This window comes from Peromyscus leucopus, chromosome 1 (assembly GCF_004664715.2).
Source record: "Peromyscus leucopus breed LL Stock chromosome 1, UCI_PerLeu_2.1, whole genome shotgun sequence".
NCBI classification, from domain to species: domain Eukaryota; kingdom Metazoa; phylum Chordata; class Mammalia; order Rodentia; family Cricetidae; genus Peromyscus; species Peromyscus leucopus.
The window spans coordinates 169375953-169395191 of NC_051063.1; the positions used below are offsets into that span (position 1 = coordinate 169375953).

A 19239-nucleotide genomic window follows, 5' to 3' on the forward strand; every position below is an offset into this window, starting at 1 on the left:
ACAACCCCATTGTCAAGATGGCGCTAATTCAGTGGTTCTCAACTTGTGGGTTGAGACCCCCCTTTGGGTCACATATCAGATATTTACATTATGATTCGTAACAGTAGCCAATTTAGAGTTATGAAGTAGCAATGAAATAATTGGGGAGGGGGGTGTCACCACAATATGAGAAACTATTAAAGGGTTGCAGCATTAGGAAGGTTAAAAACTGTTAAGTTTTGAATCCTGGTTGCTGGGTATCCGCTACCACTGATGTAATAAACCAATCCAGCTGAATTAGTAAATCCAGGTTTAATTAACAGAGCAAAGCAATGCTGGGTAGCCCTTGGGAAGGCTGGGGAAGAGTCACATGGAAAATATGGCTACCAGGCCTCCAGCGGCCTGTAGACATGGTCTTGAGCAGCCCCAGGGGGTGGGGGTCTGGAATGGGAGGGCAGCTCTAGAGGGGCTGCAGTTTGGTGGGCTTTGAGGGGGCGGGTTCAGGGAGAGAGATGGGGGAGGGGAGTTCAGGTGGAGCTTCCACCAGAACATTCCAGACTCTTTGGGGATATGAATGCGAGGGTGCCAGGGTGCCAGGGGCTGAGGCAGAGCGCCCAACAGAACAGGAACCACTGCTCTAAGTGAATCTGTGAAACAATGGAGCTAGGAGAGGGGCTCATGGTGCCCCAAGCCACTCTGAGGCAGTGATAGTCCCTGGAAGAGGGAGAGATTCTTTTCAGTGGTGTGGCCTCAGAATAAGATTGTAAACAATCTCTCACCTAAGACCCTGTAAGCAACCCTAGTAAAACTCAGCAGGTAACAGGCTGAACCGGATAAAAAATATGTTGTATGTGCTTGAAAATGCCAGAATAATACATATTATAATAATAACTCATTATTATATGTATCATTAACATGTGCTAATAAAAAATAAATTAGGGCTGGGAGACGGCAGAGTGGATAAGCACTTCCACCTGAGGACTGGAGTTCATGGGCCCAGAACACTTGTAAGGAAGACAGGCGACCCCTGGGGCAAACTGGTCAGCTAGAGGAGGAATTCCAGAGAAAACCTGCCTAAATAAATACAGTGGAAAGGAATTGTGGGATGTCAACTCCACCTGCCCGGCAACGCCCATGTAGGAGCACCCCCATACACATGCTAACACATATACAGAGAAACACACAGACACTCAAAAACTAATTTAAAACACACACACACACACACACACACACACACACACACACACACACCCCACACACAATGAATCAACCAACCAGGCTTGATGTAGCAAGCCTTTAATCCCACCAGTGAGCAGTGGAGGCAGGAGGATTAAGAAGTTCAAGGTCATCCTTAGTTACACCTAGAGTTTCAGGGCAGCCCGGGCTACCTGCGACCCCGTTTCAAAACCAAAGAATGATTCCACCAATCCAGACTGATCTAGGTCGGATAGCTATGTCACGGAGCCTTGTAATCTAGGGACAACAGAATGTCAAGTCCCTCCTAGTCGGTGAAGGTAGTGTGCGGGAGGAAACTGCCTCCAAGACACGGTGACATATGCACGCAAGCACGCACACCAAGATAAGCAGAGGGAGAGGGAGCCGGGCAGAGCCACCCAGGGTCACCGCCCTGCGAGGTGTGGCCGCTGCAGCCAGCCAAAGTCTCCTGCTCCCAGGTTCCTCTTGTGTGCTTACTACGCCCTACCTGGGGCCCAAGTCACTGTCTCCTTCCTCTGAACCCCAGGAAAACCTAGATGACCTGGGAGATCCGTTCGTGCAGTGCATTGGTGTGGGACCTCTAGCGTCTGCGGGCCGGAGGCGGAGAAATTCGGGTGCAGGGAGCGACGCCTTGCAGGAGGCTGCCCCGCCTCCCTCCGCCTGATTTCGTTGAGGAGGGAGCCGCCCCGTTCCCGCCCCTAACTGGCCAGGCGGCCGGGAGCTTCTAGGAGGTGGAGACCGCGCCGACCTGCAGAGATGGAGGCAGCTAGCACCTGGGCACTGCTGCTAGCGCTGCTGCTGCTGTTGCTGCTGGCGCTGGGACTGCCCAGGACCCCGGCTCGAGGCCACCTGCCCCCGGGGCCCACCCCGCTGCCACTGCTGGGGAACCTCCTGCAGCTGCGTCCCGGGGCGCTGTACTCCGGGCTCTTGCGGGTGAGGGGACGCAGGGACATCCTAACCAAGGGTGAGGAGGGGGGGCGGGGGATCTCCTGAGTGCCTGGGGTCTGCAAGAGTCTTAGGCTGTTTTAGAAAGAAGGCAGAGGCAAGGGTCCTTGGGGCAAAGGGACTAAGAATGCCTCGAGCTGAGGGTGCGAACGTGCTGACCCGCGCTGAGCAAGGGAGGGTGCCCAGGTTGGGAAGGGCAGAGCTCCCTTAGTCCTGGAAGCGGGACCAAGGGGAAGCGGAACCCAGGAGGGCCAGGGGCAGGTAGTCCTGGGCTAAGAAAGGGGCTAGAGCTGGGAGGGACACAGTTCACAGAGATTTAGAAAGAAATGAGAGCAGGACCCAGAGAGGCAGGGGTCCCAGGTCGCAGGGCCCCACAGAATGCTGGGAAGGTAGTGAGCTGGGACCAAAACTGCAAAGCAGGCGCTCTCTGAGGCGAGAATGGTAGGGGGCAAACTTGTTCCCAGTACCCATGTTGGGAGGGAAGCATCTGGAAGCTTGTGGAGGCTGGAGGGGCTGAGCAGAGAGCATCCTGGGCTAAAAGAATCTGCCTCAGAGACTCCCGGAGTGGGAGGATGGGTGTAGCTCAGCTAGGAGGGAGCTAGGAGTTCCTGCCACCGGGTGGGAGGACGGGGAGGCAGTCCCAACCTGCCTGGGGTAGTGGGGGGTGAAGCATTCCATTCAAAAATATTCTGAGGAAATTTTGAGGACAGAAAAAGGGGGTGGGCGTCTAAGGGAGAGAGATGGGACACGTTTCACTGAAACTGCCGTGGGGTTGAGGGTTTAGCAGAGGTTGGAGTGGGTAGCTGGATACTGGGGGAAGGGGGATTATGGGAAACCAAAACTGGTTGTAGATGGTCCCAAGATCAGAGGTTAGAGCCTGGAAGTGAGAGAGAAGGTACGAGGATGTGTTTAAGAAGCGCCCACTCTATACTCGCATGCAAAAAGAGAACAACCTCCCAAGTATTTTTGGGTGGGGAAGGGACCAGTTCCTGGTATAGGGGCAAAAGCCAGACCACATGACTTATCCGAGGTACTAATACAGCCTGGCTGTTGGAGGCAGCTCCTGGGACCAGTTATCACCCTCTTCTCCCTCCCTTTCTGCCCCCCAGCTAAGTAAGAAGTATGGGCCTGTGTTTACCATACACCTGGGGCCCTGGCGCCGTGTGGTGGTCCTGGTTGGGCATGATGCTGTACGAGAGGCCTTGGGAGGTCAGGCTGAGGAATTCAGCGGGAGGGGAACGTTGGCAACGCTGGACAAGACTTTTGGTGATCATGGTGAGTCATGAGGGCAAATGGGGGCTGGTGGGTCCTACCCCCACTTACAGGTATGGAGGTTATTTTTGCAGGTGCCTCTCCTTCTCTTTGAAATGAGATGTTAAATGGTGACTGTCACTTAGGGTTGTACTAAGGACCAAGTGGAACTGGGCTTGTGCCAAATGAGTGTTTACTCACTAATTGCCGACCTATAGTGACAATAATTACTACTCAAGGGTCTGAATTGATAGACTAGCACTCACAGTACAGGAGCTTGACCAGGTGAGGTGATCCACGTCTGCAACCCCAGCATTTAGTAGGCTGAGACTGTAGGGACTCAAGTTTCAGGCCAACCTGGGCTACATAGTGAGTTTCAAGGCCAGCTTGGGCTACATAGTACAAGACAGTGTGACCCTGTCGTGAAAAAAACAGGGCTAAATGAAAAGGTTTTGCCCCCCCCCCATAAGCCTCCCCACCAAATTTAAAAAAGTCCCTGTGTTCCAGGTGATTCTCCGGCACCCCCAGAGAGGAAACAGGGATGAGAGATCAAAAAAAACACATTTGTTTTCTGAAGTGCAGCTTGTTTTGTTTTGTTTTGTTTTGTTTTGTTTTGTTTTGTTTCGAGACAGTGTTTCTCTGTGTTGTTTTGGTGCCTGTCCTGGAACTCACTCTGTAGACCAGGCTGGCCTCAAACTCACAGAGATCCACCTGGCTCTGCCTCCTGAGTTCTGGGATTAAAAGTGTGTACCACCACCGCCCAGCCTGGGGTACAGTTTAAATACCCTATGGCACCCTCCCTCGCCCCCCACCCCCCACCCCCACCCCACCCCGTGTTTGGCAGAACTTTCTGAGGGACAGGGTCTGGGCAGAGAGGTGAGGCTTCCACCAGAATATTCCAGACTCTTTGGGTATAGGGACACATGTTCAAATCTGGCTACTTCCTGCGGGCATGGGGCCACATGGAGAAGGGGTGAGTCAGGAGCTGGTGGGCTCACATTCAGCAGGAGATATGAGTGGAGGAGCACCCAGTAAATTGTCATCCTGGAGACCTTAGGCATCTGTTTCTTGATGAAGCAGAGAAGGCAAGTTGCTAGAGGAAAAAAAAAACAGATTATTAACATCTGCTCTAGTTATACCACAAAGATGAACGCACAGGGCAGAATTGGCCCTGCATTGGGACATCTTGAAAAACGGGAGGATGGAGGGTCCCAGCTACTGGACAGACCACATATCCTGAACAAGGGCCCACTTGAGCCTGGAGAGATGGTACCAGCATTGATGTCCCAGCAGCTTGGCAGCTGAGGGGGTGGTGAGGATCACAGTATAAGGTCCTGTCTATCGGGGCTCAGGAGACTTAGGAGCTAGCTGTTGGAGGAGTACTCTGTCCCCCGGGGAGAGTGGGGTGGGCTCAGGGGCAGTTGGGTCCGTTGGGGTGGGGGCAGGGCGATAGCTGTCAGCATGTGAATGGAGAAGAGACCTCAGAAAGGAGCCAAGAGGGCTCAGGCCTGTAGGAGAGCGTGGGGTGGCCTGGAGGCGGGTGGGGGCAGTGGGGAGAAGGGAGGGCCAAGATAACCTGACTTCACTGGAGAGCTTGGTGAGCTGTTGTTTGATGAGACCACTGGCCTTTCCTGAGGATTGTGGACAATAGGGAATGTGGACCTTCCAGGAAATGTTGAGAGCATCTAACACGAGCTGCATGGCCCTGGAAGCAAAGCCTGGCCCGTTGTCCATTGGTATGGTCTGTGGCAGGCCAAATCTAGGAATGACATGTTCCAGGAGTACTTGGGCTACCACATCAGCTGTTTCCCTGCCAATCCTCACCCGGTTTGTGTCCTCAAAGCTGGAGCAGAGGCTGTGGATTGACCTTGGCACATGTCTGGCAGGAGGAATGGACCTGTGAAATACTCAGGAGAGTGTGTGGTAGCCAAGGTGAGTGTGGCCCCAAAGCAGCTGAGAATAGCACAACCAAGCAGCAGTACAAACAGGTCTGACTAGGAGAAGAGTGTGAGAAGAACCGCCCTGCAAGAATGCAGGGAAGACGCCAGGCGGTGGTGGTGCACGCCTTTAATCCCAGCACTCGGGAGGCAGAGGCAGGCGGATCTCTGTGAGTTCGAGGCCAGCCTGGGCTACCAAGTGAGTGCCAGGAAAGGCGCAAAGCTACACAGAGAAACCCTGTCTTGAAAAACCAAAAAAAAAAAAAAAAGAATGCAGGGAAGTGCCGGGGTCTTAAGTGGGAAGGAAGGGATCCCGGCCACCCCTTTGACAGAAATTGGTGAGGGAACTGTAGGACCCTAGTGAGATGTCATATTGTCCCCTAGGTGGGTTTGGTCTGCACACTGCCTAGCTGCCGCCTGAACTCGAGTTCACTCCCGGGGAGTGAGAGTGGAGGCCTGGATCACGTAAAGGTCATGTCAGGTGGGATCAGAGGCCTGAGACACATAACGGGACTACTTGATATAAACAGGATTAGTAGAGAAGGAACCCAATTACTTTTCTATTTGTGAGAGGTCCTGAAAAGAGAAGGGCAGGCCGACCCAGACAATTCCATCATCTCTATCTGCCTCTCAGAGAGGGCAGAGCAGGGCAGGAGTCTGGCGAGATCAAGTATGAGAAGAAACGGGAAAATTCGGGGCATCAGGCCAGTGTATAAAGGGGACCAGGAGGTAGGTTGAGACACTGGGGAATAGGGGAGAGGAGAGGACAGGAAGGTGGGTAAGGAGGAGGAATTTGGTCTTAGACCTTTGGTGGGGGGGGAGATGTGAGGAATGTTGTCCACTGAGTGGAACGTGTGGCCCCCGTAGGAGCGGGGTGGGTAGGTAAAGTTTGGGGAAGTGGGGGAGGAGCCAGTGTCCCCAGCAGCATGGTCAGGGCGGAATTTTCAGGGTCCCAGTTTCCAGATAGGCAGGAATCTGGAGGCACCATGACCCTACCCAACAAGACCAGTGCTGTGGGACACTGGCTGCTGTAGGGAGGGTGGGAACACAGAACCCAAACACCATGGACCTAGGGCAGTTCTGTCCATTTATCTCCACACCAACAAAACAAGATCGCAGAGGATGGAAAATTCTAAGGTTCCCTCCAGAGGCCACCTTGACTGGTTATCAAGAGGGTACTGTGGCCAGGGCTTAGTGCTCAGAGAAATCAAGTGTTCAGGACAGAATGTATCAGATAGTCCCAATTTAAATAGATTTTGTAAAAGATACCACAGGGACTGAGGTAGAGCTTCCACCAGAACATTCCAGACTCTTTGGGTATATGGCACCTTGGCATTCATATGCCCAAAGAGTCTGGAATGTTCTGGTGGAAGCCCCACCTCTCTGACCAGACCCTGTCCCTCAGAAAGTCCCACCAAACACAGTTCCTCCCCGAGAGATGCTCAAGACCACTCCCACAAGGTATTTAAACTGCATCCCAGAAAATAGATATATGGTTTTTCAGTCTCTCGTCCCTGTCTCCTCTCTGAGGGGCCAGAGAATCACCCAGGAATGCTTTACCCATTAAACCAGGACTTTTTCTAATTCCGTCTGATTTGGTCTGATTCGGATTGCTGTCTTGGCGGAGAGGCTTATCGGGGTGCAAAACCTTTTCACTAAGGATATATAGTTCAGTGGTAGAACATGCACAGACCCACCAGTGATGATTGAAGGTCTTGTTCAGTGGAGAATGCTTGCCTAGAATCCCCCAGTGAGGGGCTGGATGTGGCTCAGTGGTAGAGCCCCTGCCTAGAATCCCCCAGAGATGGGCTGGATGTGGCTCAGTGGTAGAGCCCCTGCCTAGAATCCCCCAGTGAAGGGCTGGGAGTGTGACTCAGTGGTAGAGCCCCTGCCTAGAATCCCCCAGTGAGGGGCTGGGAGTGTGACTCAGTGGTAGAGCCCCTGCCTAGAATCCCCCAGTGAGGGGCTGGGGTGTGACTCAGTGGTAGAGCCCCTGCCTAGAATCCCCCAGGGAGGGGCTGGGGTGTGACTCAGTGGTAGAGCCCCTGCCTAGAATCCCCCAGTGAAGGGCTGGGAGTGTGACTCAGTGGTAGAGCCCCTGCCTAGAATCCTCTAGTGAGGGGCTAGGGTGTGGTTCAGTGATAGAGCCCCTGCCTAGAATCCCCCAGGGAGGGGCTGGGGGTGTGGTTCAGTGGTAGAGAGCTTAATATGTATGATGAATGCCCTGGGTTCATGGTCAGCAACCCCTAATATGATGGAGGGGCATGAACTTGATATAGACAGAGAAAACAGCAAGGACCCAGTTCAGGGTGAGGAATCATGATGCCTTTGAGGAAATGAGAGAAGTTGTAATAGATGATTAATAAAGCTAAAAGTCATCATGACTCCGGTCACCTTGCAGTCCTGTGAGTCACACCAGAGCAGCTGGGCTTCTGGTTTTCTGAAACAGGCAAAGTGAATAGAGCTGAAGGATGGAAGAGACGAGCTAGACCAGGCCAAGGGCTAAGGATGGGGAGAGAAGGCATTTGGAAGAAACAAGAGCATGAGAGGAGGGTGGATGGTGGGACTGAGATGGGGAGAAGAAGGTCTGCAGGCTAGAGTGTCAGACGTGAGAGGGCCAAGGACAGCTTCCCACTGCCACTGCAAGCCAGCCCTCAACAAGCGACACAGCACCGAACTCTGCAGGGCAGATCTGTGCTGAGCAGGCATCGTGGTTAAAGGATTTCTGTTCATATTCTCGCCATGGCCTCATCTGACCATGCATGCTGGGATGCGCAGGTGGGACAAAGAGATAAAAAGGGGGTGTGTGGGGGGGGTTAGTCACACATTCGGGAGACAATCTCCTCTGGCTTAAGCTCAAAGGATAAAAAGCTAATTCAGTTATGCACTTAGGGAGGACCTCATCACACACGCACGCACGCACAGGCACACATGTGTGCCAGACTGGTACAGATTCAGGACAGGGCCCTAGGGGCATCTCACTGGGAGGATGGAACCAGTCCCTTCTTGAATCTAGCTTTCTATGCAGGGGTTTTCTTTGCCAATGGGGAGCGGTGGAAACAGCTGAGGAAATTCACCCTGCTCGCTCTACGGGACCTGGGCATGGGCAAGCGAGAAGGCGAGGAGCTGATCCAAGCAGAGGTGCAGAACCTGGTGGAGGCATTCCAGAAGACAGAAGGTCAGCAGGGAGGGGCCAACAATTGCTTCCAGCCAAGAGGAAGAGGAACCATCTCCAGTGTTCCCCGGGTGGTGGTGAATCTGCTGGGGGCAGGGTGGGTGGCGCTTTGCTCACCTCCACACTGACTGAGTCCTTTCCTACCTGGGGGCGTCACAACAGCTCTCTCTATCCCTGGGACATTGCAGTCTCTCTCCTCCTCGCTCCCTTCTTCCATCTTCACCCCCTACCTACTTTGTCTTGTTTTGTTTAAGACGGAATTTCACTAGTTGGGCCAGGCTAGCCTGGAACTGGTGACTGATCCTTCTACCTCAGACTCCAAGTGATGGGATTACAGGTGTGAGCTACCATGTCTGACTCCTTTTGTTGTTTTGTTTTGGGGGTTTGAGGTGTGTGTGTGTGTGTGTGTGTGTGTGTGTGTGTGTGTGTGTGTGAAATACTTTTTATTTGATAATATACATAAGCCACAGTAAGTGCCTTTCAGTGGTAAAGGCCGCACCCTCGACATAGGGCATTCTAATTAAATCGGCATTGTCAAGAATAGACAGTTGCTTCCTGACATGTAGCCATTGCCTGTCACAGGCCAGTGAACACAAACGGAAACACAGGTGAGTCTTCTCACTCCTGAGACAGTGATAGAATTCTCCTGGTGTTTAAACATGTCCAGATGCCCAGTTATATAAATCAAAATGCAAAACCATTCAGTAGGTTTGCACTGACACCTCCATCTCTGTGGAGAGCAGAACATTACTAATCAAGTCCAATCTCATCTTGAGAAAGGAGAAAAGTGATAGGACTTATCAATTGGAATTGTTGTTTTAAGAAGGATCATAATCCACTTTACTGCATACAAGTCAGTTTTACTTAAATCAGGACTGCCCAACGAAAACATTGTTAGCCATTCATGATCTGAATGTTGGTGTATGAGTTAAATCATGACACATATTAAAAGCCATGAGACTGTTGGGAGGTGATGGCGCACGCCTTTAATCCCAGCACTTGGGAGGCAGAGGCAGGCGCATCTCTGTGAGTTCGAGGCTAGCCTGGTCTACAAAGTGAGTTCCAGGACAAACTCCAAAGCTACACAGAGGGACCCTGTCTCAAAAAAACCAAAACCAAAAACAAACAAACAAAAAAGCCATGAGACATTTGTTATGTAATAAATGAGGCAATGGTGTAACTCTTAGAGACCTTTTTAAGATAAACTATTAGGTCTGCCCTTTCTCCCTTCTTAATTCCAGCGAAGACTGTTTTTGTTCCAGGGATGTACTTTTTGGGATTCTCCAAATGCTCCCTCAGGTATCCCCTCCCCAGGTGATGCCTCTGATCTTGTTGGCATCTGTATAAGAGAATCCAGCAGCCTGACCTGTCTTTTGCCCAAACAGAACACGGAGATTCAGTCCAGTCTTATGCTTGCCTCCCTTTTCCAGAGTGTGGCACCAGGCACACTTCTGAACAAAAATCTCCTTGCCTTTCTCAACATCACCCATTCTTAATTTGTTCCCGGCTGGTCAACACCACAAATGCTACGACCCGGAGATAGACATCCTGGTGTCTCTCTCGAGTCTTGTTTTTGTTTTTCTCTGTAGCCCTGGCTGTCCTGGAACTCCCCGCAGTCCAGCCTTGACTTTCCAAGGCTGGGATTACAGGTGTGAGCCACCACACCCAGCTCTAACTCCCTTTCTGTCCTGTCTCTTCATCTAATCCAGTCTTCTCCCTCTCTCTCCCCCTCTGCTGTCCATGCCTCGCAGGACGTCCGTTCAACCCTTCCACGCTGCTGGCCCAGGCCACCTCTAATGTCGTCTGTTCCCTCCTCTTTGGCTTCCGTTTGCCCTACGAAGATAAAGAGTTCCAGGCTGTGATCCAGGCAGCAAGTGGTACCTTGCTGGGGATCAGCTCCCCGTGGGGCCAGGTAAATGGTGGGGACCTTCCCCAGCCTCAGAGCTTCCGAGTGAGCTCACTGAGAACGAGCTGTCGTCCTGCACCCACAGGCCTATGAGATGTTCTCCTGGCTGCTTCAGCCCTTGCCAGGCCCACACACGCAGCTCCAGCGCCACTTGGGGACCCTGGCTGCCTTCGTTGTCCAGCAGGTACAGCGGCACCAGCAAAGTGTCCACACTTCAGGTCCTGCACGTGACCTCGTCGATGCTTTCCTGCTGAAGATGGCACAGGTGTGGCAACTTGGGAGAGGAAAGGGTCCCTCTGGAATATGGCTACTGGCCTAACTGATAGTCCATTTACTTAGCATCTGCTGAGTCCTCATCTCTGGGCTGAACTCTGGATGGGACTGGGAACGGTTTGCTTTGCTGGGAGAAGAGACCATCCCTTCTTGAGTCTTAACCTACTTTACAGAGGAATTCTGAGGATTTCCATTGGTCTCTTCCCTTTTTATTCTTGGTGAGATATAGTTTTACTCTGTATCTCATGCTGGCCCGAAACTCACTCTGTAGCCCAGGCTGGCCTGGAACTTGCAGAGGACGGACACACACACACACACACTGCTTCTGCTTCCCAAGGGCTAAACCAGGCTTGGCTTCAGGTCTCTTTCTCTACCAATATGTCTCTTCGTGGAAGATGTAACTCTGACAATTCCGCCTACCGTTCAGGAAGTCCTGGGTTCCATCCTTAGTACCACATGACCTGGGAATGAACTCACACCTGTCATCCCAACACCTGGGAGGGAGAGGCAGAAGTTCATCTTCAGCTATATAGCAAATTTAAGGCTAGCTTAGGCTACATGTGACCCTGTTTCAAAACAGAGGGGAATGGACAATGGCATGTCTCTGGGTAAAGGTGTTTGACACCAAGTCTGACTACCTGTGTTTGAACCCCGGGACCCACACAGTGGAAGGACAGAATCAACTCCTACAAGTTGTCCATGTGCATGCCATGGCATACACAAGCCCACAAATGAAATTTAAAAAAAAAAAATAAAGATTTTTCTTCCCTTGAATCTTTATCCCACTCAAATCACAGTCCCTCATTCCTCAACTTGTCCCAAACATTTCTCTTAATGTTCAGGAGAAACAAGACCCGGGCACAGAATTCACTGAGAAGAACTTGCTGATGACAGCCACCTACCTGCTGTTCGCTGGGACGATGACCATTGGTTCCACCGTCTGCTATACCCTCCTGCTCCTGATGAGATACCCGCAAGTGCAACGTAAGAAACTGTCCCCACAGCCAGGCCCCAGGAACCCAAGTGATGGTTCCAGAGGACAGAACATGCAGGGAGATGGAAATGAGCACGGAGTTTAGGGTTCCCCAAGAGGTGAGGGAGCTTCCGATCATAGTCCAAGGTATAGTGAAAGACAAGACAAGACCTGTCTATGGCGCCTTGTTACTTTTATCATGTGCCTTGTCCCCAGTCATGGGGAGCCATAGAAGGACCTTGAGCAGGGAAGACATGATTAAATTTACATTTATTTATTTATTTACTTACTTTTATTTGAGATAGGGTCTTACTCTGTAGCCCAAGCTGACCTGCCACTCACTGTATAGCTGGCCTCTAACTCAGTGTCCTGGCTCAACTGAGTTTATAGGTGTGAATTAACACTCAGCTTAAATCTGCATTTTAGAAAATCGTCCAGCTGCCATGACAGGATGAACTGTAGGAGACTGTAGCTCAGAGGCAGAGCTCTTGCCTAGAACTTCAGGGGAGGGTGGAGAGGGAGGTTCACGAGCCCTTGATTAGAATCCGCTGGTGAGGTGGGGATGTGCTCAACAGTAGTGATTACCTAGCATCCATGAAGCTCTGGGTATCATTCTCAACTACCCCCCCCCAACACACACACACACACACACACACACACACACACACACACACGCATGCACAAACTCGTGTGTGTGTGTATGTGTGTGTGTGTGTGTGTGTGTGTGCACGCGCGCGCGCATATATGCATGCAGTGGACTGTAAATATGAGAGGATGCCAAGCACCTAGGAAAGTGGACAGAAACCTGAATAAGTAAGAAGCTGGGGATAGGCCAGGCTATGGAGGCATGGGAGCAAGGGCAGAATAGGCAGGTCATGGAGAATGAGGAAGGAAGGACTTGTCCAGGGCAGACTTGAGTTTCTAGCTGGGAAACTGAGGACAGAAGACTCATTCTGAGCTAGGTACAGAAAGGATGAAGATGGAGCTGGTTTCAAAGGGGATGCTGAGCAGGGACAGTGGCTCATGCCTGTAATCCCAGCACTCAGAAGGCCTGAAGCAGGATGATTGCTACAAGTTCAAGGCTAGCCTTTTCTACATAGTGAGTGCCAGCCTTGGCTACGTAGCCCTGTCTCAAGAGAAAGGGAAAAAAAAGAAGGGTGTATGTAGGCGGAGGGATATTAAAGTCACCTCGGAAGGGCCTAAGCCTACAAAAGAGATGAATCCAAGCTCCGCAAGACACTGGATCAGGACTGGAGATTAAAAATTGTGGGGTTGGGGATTTAGCTCAGCGGTAGAGCACTTGCCTAGCAAGCGCAAGGCCCTGGGTTTGATCCTCAGCTCTGGGGAAAAAAAAAATTGTAATCAGGGCCGGGGAGATGGCTCAGAGGGTAAGAGCCCTTGCAGTACAGCAGGAGGAACTGAGTTCATACCTCCACCTCTCAGTAAAAAGCATGGCATGTCTGCACTTAACTGTAACTCCAGGACTAAGACATGAAAAGGGATGAGGGCCTGAGATAGGAGAACCTCCAGGATTTAGCCAGGCGGTGGTGGCGCACGCCTTTAATCCCAGCACTCGGGAGGCAGAGCCAGGAGGATCTCTGTGAGTTCAAGGCCAGCCTGGGCTACCAAGTGAGTCCCAGGAAAGGCGCAAAGCTACACAGAGAAACCCTGTCTCAAAAAACAAAACAAAACAAAAAAAATCTCCAGGACTTGCTGGCTGCCAGCCGAACTCCAGGTTCAGTGAGAGACCCTGTCTCAGGGGATTAAGGTGGAGAGTGATAGAGCAGGCACCTGACACCCTCCCTAGGCCTCCACCCAAGCACACTTGTGTGCACACCCACACACCCCCCCACACACACAGTCATCATCCAGATGAGACAGTACACAGCTGTAATCCCAGCACTTAGTAAGCTATGAGACAAGAGCATGGTGAGTGAGTCCCAGCCTTGGTTACGCATTGAGTTACACTCTAGCCTGAACTATAGTGTGAGACCCTGTCGCAAAAAAAAAAAAAAAAAAAAAAAAAACAGCGTCCTCCATTTTTTGTTACCGGAGTTAAGACAAAATAGAGACATACCCAGCAAATAGGATGAACGAGCCCCCAACCAAGCCTGGCTGCTCTTCGCCTGTTGCCAGCCTCACCCCCAAACCACTGCTGCACAAGAAGATGAGGCTCCCAGAAGGAGGACCCCAGGGTCCATCCCACCTGTGACCTGCGACCCTCCTCTTGCATGCAGAGCGAGTTCGGGAGGAGTTGATCCAGGAGCTGGGTCCCGGCAGGGCTCCGAGTCTGAGCGATCGCGCACGCCTCCCTTACACGGATGCCGTTCTGCATGAGGCTCAGAGGCTGCTGGCGCTGGTGCCCATGGGAATGCCCCACACCCTCACAAGGACCACTCGCTTCCGAGGATACACTCTGCCCCAGGTGGGTGTGTGGCATGGCCACAGCAGAGTTTTGATTTCTCTGTGTCTGTCTGGATCCTCCCCACAACCACCACCCCTTTTCTCTTTGGCCTCAACTGAAAAACACAACCACCAGGGGGCGATATAGCCTCAATCCTGAGACAAGATTGGCAGCCGCTCCTTCTTGAATCAAATCCTTATGTTTTTAGCCCTGCTGTTTTCTTAGCTAGAACTTGAACAAATTGTTTCATCCACTGAGTTTCAATATGCCCCTCTTATAAATTGAGAATAATAATAATATCCAATTTGGACTTGAAAGATAATGCTTATAAAACACCTACCCAGCTCTTAGTGGTGGGTGGGTGTCCTGTGTACATGCAAAGGACAGCCACAATGTCACAATAACATGAATCTAACATATCCTTTACACTGTGCCAGCTGTTGTTCTGAATGCTTTCATTTAGTATTATTTTCTTTCATCTCCAAAACAATCCTGTGTAATCATCACACTCACTTTAGAGATTGAAAAACTAAAATCTGTAGGAATTCACCCAGCCCTCAAGTAGGAAGACAGGATTTGAACCCAGAACCTAAACTTTTTTTTTTTTAATTTGGTTTTGGAGACAGGGTTTCTCTGTGTAGCTTTGCGCCTTTCCTGGAACTCGCTCTGTAGACCAGGCTGGCCTCGAACTCACAGAGGTCCGCCTACCTCTGCCTCTCGAGTGCTGGGATTAAAGGTGTGCGCCACCACCACCCAGCCTAGAACCCGAACTTTAACCACTTGTACCTGCCCTTTCTGTTATTTAACAACAGTCCTGTGGCGCTTTTGGTGACGCTCCTTCACCTTCCCAGCTCACAACCCACGGGCCAGACTGCTTAGCAAAGAACGTCTTGCCTCTCTCCTCCAGCTCCCCCGCCGCCGGCCTTATCAAACGACCCTTTTACAGGGGCCACGTATCAGATATTTACATTATGATTCATAACAGTAGCAAAATGGCAGTTATGAAGTAGCAACGAAATAATTCTATGGTTGGGGGTCACGACAACACAAGAAACTATATTAAAGGGTCCCAGCATTAGGCAGGTTGAGAACCCATGCTCTAACATAACAGCCCCAAGGATGTATATAACAAGCTCTGATCTGGCTTGAGAGGCTGCAGCCCTGCCTGGCTGTGACCTTCAGGGACAGCCCTCTCCCCCACACACACCCTTGCCTTTGCCTTTGGAGGCATTCCCCAGAGAGGTGACTTCGGACAGCCACAGCTTAATCTCGGTATCACAACATACTCCCAGAATTTCAAAACAGTGTAAAAATAACACACTCTGCCAGGCTGCCCCAGGGTTTCCTTTGGCTACTGTTTAAGCTCTCCAGGCCTTAGCTTCCTCGTCTTTTTTACCTTCCTTCCCACCCCGCATAGGGTAGTAGGGGTTGAACCCAGCACCTCTCACACATTCAGCAAATGTTCCGCCACTGGCTGACATCCCTAGGCACACGCCCTTTTTTCTTCTCTTTTGAAACAAGAGCTTGTGAAGTAGGCCAGGCTGGCCTTGAACTTGCAGTCTTGCCATCTTCCTGTCTCAGCCTCCCCAGTGTTGAGATGATAGGCATGTGCCGCCACATCCAGACTCTCTTGTCTTTAAATTGGACATATTATTATCTCCTTCCTGGGCTTATTCCAGAGAGTCAAGGAAAGAGGAAAGGAAGTAGGACACCGTGGGCAACTGTTACACACGAGGCTGTGTGTGTGAGTACCCAGAGAAAGCATTTGATTATCCCAACACGATGGCAGATGCCTGTAAATCCTGCAGGTTGAAGGCTAGCCTGGGCTACATAGTAAGACCCTGTCTTGAAGGAAAGGGCAAACGGGAGAAATGAGAGTGAGAGATACAGATGCATTTACTTAACGCTGACTTGTCTGGGTTTTGGTTTTGGTTGTTTGTGGAGTTTTTTGTTGTTGTTTGAAATAGGGTCTCACTAAGTAGACCAGGCTGGCCTTGAACTCAGAGATCCACCTGCCTCTGCTTCCTGAGTGCTGGGATTAAAGGTGTGTGCCACCACACCTGGCCCTAAGTATATATTTATTTTCATTTTTTTTTCAATTTTTAAAAACTATGACCCAGCAGTGGTGACACATGCCTTTAATCCCAGCACTTGGGAGGTAGTATTTAACTATCCTTAACTTGCTTGAAGTTCAAGTTGACAGTCAATATTAGACAAAAGCAAATACAGTTAATGATAAAATAAGAAATTAACAAATCACTAGAGATGTTTAAAGAAATGTTTTGTGGTTTTGCTATTTATATTACATGGTAATAAAAATGTTGGTGGCTCAGCTGTTAAGAGCACTTACTGCTCTTCCAGAGGACCCATTTTTAGTTTCCAGCACCCATGTTGACTGGCTCTCAACTTCCAGGGTATTTAACGTCCTCTGTGGCCTCCCAGGCTTGTGAGCAAGTGTGTGTGAGTACACACACACATACACAGAGAGAGAGAAATAAACAAACAAACAAATAAATAAAAATAGCTGGGCTGGAAAGATGGCTCAGCAGTTAAGAGTTCAGTGAGTTCAATTCCCGGCACCCACATGGTGACTCACAGCTCTAACTCCAGTTCCAGGAGAGCTGAAGCCCTCTTCTGGCCTCTGTGAGCACTGCACTCATGTTGTACACAGCTGTACATTCAAGCAAATACTCATACACATGAAACAAAAATAAAATCTAGCCTGTTGTGGTAGCACATGCCTTTAATCCCAGCACTTGGGAGGCAGAGGCAGGCAGATCTCTGCGAGTTCCAGGACAGTTTGGTCTACAGAGCAAGTTTCAGGACAGCCAGTGCTGTTAAACAGAGAAATCCTGTCTATATATATATATATATATATATATATATATATATATATATATATATATATTTAATTGATTTTTAATCAAGTTATTAAAGTGATCAATAGGAAACCTGTGTATGTGAGCTTTCATCTTTTCCCCTCAGGGCACTGAGGTCTTCCCACTGATCGGCTCTGTACTGCATGACCCTGAGGTTTTCCAGAACCCGGAAGAGTTCCACCCGGACCGCTTCCTGGACACTGATGGCCGGTTGAGGAAACATGATGCCTTCCTGCCCTTCTCCTTAGGTATCTACTAGGCCTTAGGGATAACCAGAGGGTGCTGACTGGATATAACCAGTGGGTGTCAGTGCCAGTTGGGGAGGCACTTTCCTGCACCCCGGGGTTTCCTCCATGGGCCCAGATGTGAGCACAGCTGACTCAGCCTCCCCCACTCCTGCCAGGTAAGCGAGTCTGCCTGGGAGAAGGCCTGGCGCGAGCAGAGCTATGGCTTTTCTTCACTGCAATCCTGCAAGCCTTCTCCCTGGATACGCCATGCCCACCAGATGACTTGAGCCTGCAGCCAGCTGTCAGTGGACTTTTCAACATCCCTCCAGACTTCCAGCTACAGGTCTGGCCCACTGGCGACCAGTCCAGATGAAGGAAGGAAGGCTGGGGTGATAGCCTCAAGGGGGTGTGTGAACCGGGTGTCTCAGAAGCTACACCATACCACACATCATGTATCCGGGCAGCTGCCATGACCCAGGACCACATTCCCCTACACAAACAACTACAGGACAACTGATGTGTATGCTTTTTTTTTTTTAAAGAGGGCTCTCTGAACCAGAGTCTGGCTAATTAGCACAGGCAGGTCTCAAACTTGTGATCCTCCTGCCTCAGGTTCCTGAGTGCTGGAATTACAGGTGTGTACCACCAAGGGGCTGCATAGGCTTTCAGACCACTTAAATGTAGTATACACCATCTGGACTCACAAGCATATACCAGAGTCCCCCACCACGCCAGCCACCACACCGCTCCTTGTCCGCACAATCCCAATCCAGCTACCACCTACACAGCGTCGCAAGCAGCCCAACCATGTTCCGTGTCTATCACCACTGCTGCTGGGTCCCCGCCATAGAAAACAGCATGCCCCAGCTGGGGTCACGTCACAGCCAGAACCATGTCCCTGTCCACGCCCATGAATGACCTCACCACCATCCAGGCACATGAGTGCCTCCATCGATGGCCGCCAGCCAGTCATCCACACAGCCAGACCATACGTGACGGTGTCTTGGCTCTTCTGAGTTTCTTCCTACTGAGACACACACCGTGACGACAAAGCTGTTTCCCGCCACCTCCACACCCTTGTTCGTCAAGCACAGTCCTTCCAACCAATTTCCCCGAATCCAAATGTTTCCCTGTTTGTAGTTGTACACATAAACCTTGTACAAATGAGGGCCAGCAACCCAGAGGAGAAACTTCCCCAATCATGTTTATGTGCTCATGTTTCATCATAATTAATTTATGTGCTCTGGTTCTCAAACACATCCTGCCTTCACTTGGCATCGAAGTCCCTGTCAGGGTGCTGGGAATGTAGCTCAGAAGTTGAGCACTTGCCTAGCATTTGTGAAGCCTAGGGTTCAATCCCCAGCACTGCCCAAAAAACAAAAAATTGAAATCTCCATCAAGCCATTCCCCAGAAGGACTAGATGACCGAAAGGAACCGGGTTCTGCCCCTCCGGAAGAGGACAGAGGCCCGGTTGGGGATTTAGCTCAATGGAAGCGCAAGGCCCTGGGTTAGGTCCTCAGCTCCAAAAAAAAAAAAAAGAGGACAGGGGCCATACCTGAGCTCTTTGTGATTTGAAAGTCCCCATTTTGCAATAAAAGTTTGTTTCTGGCCATGTACTGGACCCCCTCTGCTTGTGTGACCGAGTCCCTGTGAGTAAGGGGTGGGGATGGGGGAGTCCGCCCCTCCCCTGAGGCTGGGAGGAAGCTGAAAAACACGGGTCACCGCCCGCCTCGCTGCTGACATCAGTACCAGATGTGGAGCTGTGGGGGAGGGGAGGGACCGGACTGAGGCTGTCTGCTGTCCTGCTTCGAGGATCGCTGGAAAGTCTTCAGCCAATGACAGATCTAGCCTCTGGAAGTTCTCCAAATCTGAAAGCAGATACAGACACACAGGCTCTAAGGACCGTCGTCCTGCCTCTTGCCTCTCCAACCCTTTTTCTCTCCTGTTTTCCCCATTACTCCATTTTTTTTTTTAATAGCCATCAACTCTGCCTGGAAGTGTAGCTTGGTGGTAGACACCTGCTTGACATGTATAGAACCCCGAGTCCCATTCTCATCACTGACAGAATTGAAAA

General features: G+C 50.8%; 1 protein-coding gene and 1 pseudogene across 1 annotated transcript; one reads left to right on the plus strand and one right to left on the minus strand.

Annotated features, from left to right (window-relative positions):
- Nucleotides 1-1676: 1676 nt before the first annotated feature.
- On the plus strand, nucleotides 1677-18779 carry LOC114685310 (cytochrome P450 2S1). The gene is made up of 9 exons (XM_028859898.2): nucleotides 1677-2127; nucleotides 3249-3414; nucleotides 8356-8505; nucleotides 10254-10414; nucleotides 10494-10673; nucleotides 11524-11665; nucleotides 13892-14079; nucleotides 17044-17185; nucleotides 17341-18779. Exons 1-9 carry the CDS (start codon nucleotides 1951-1953, stop codon nucleotides 17535-17537), a joined length of 1503 nt encoding a protein of 500 aa, XP_028715731.1. The 5' UTR covers nucleotides 1677-1950; the 3' UTR covers nucleotides 17538-18779.
- On the minus strand, nucleotides 9595-10258 carry LOC114685312 (annotated as a pseudogene).
- Nucleotides 18780-19239: the final 460 nt, after the last annotated feature.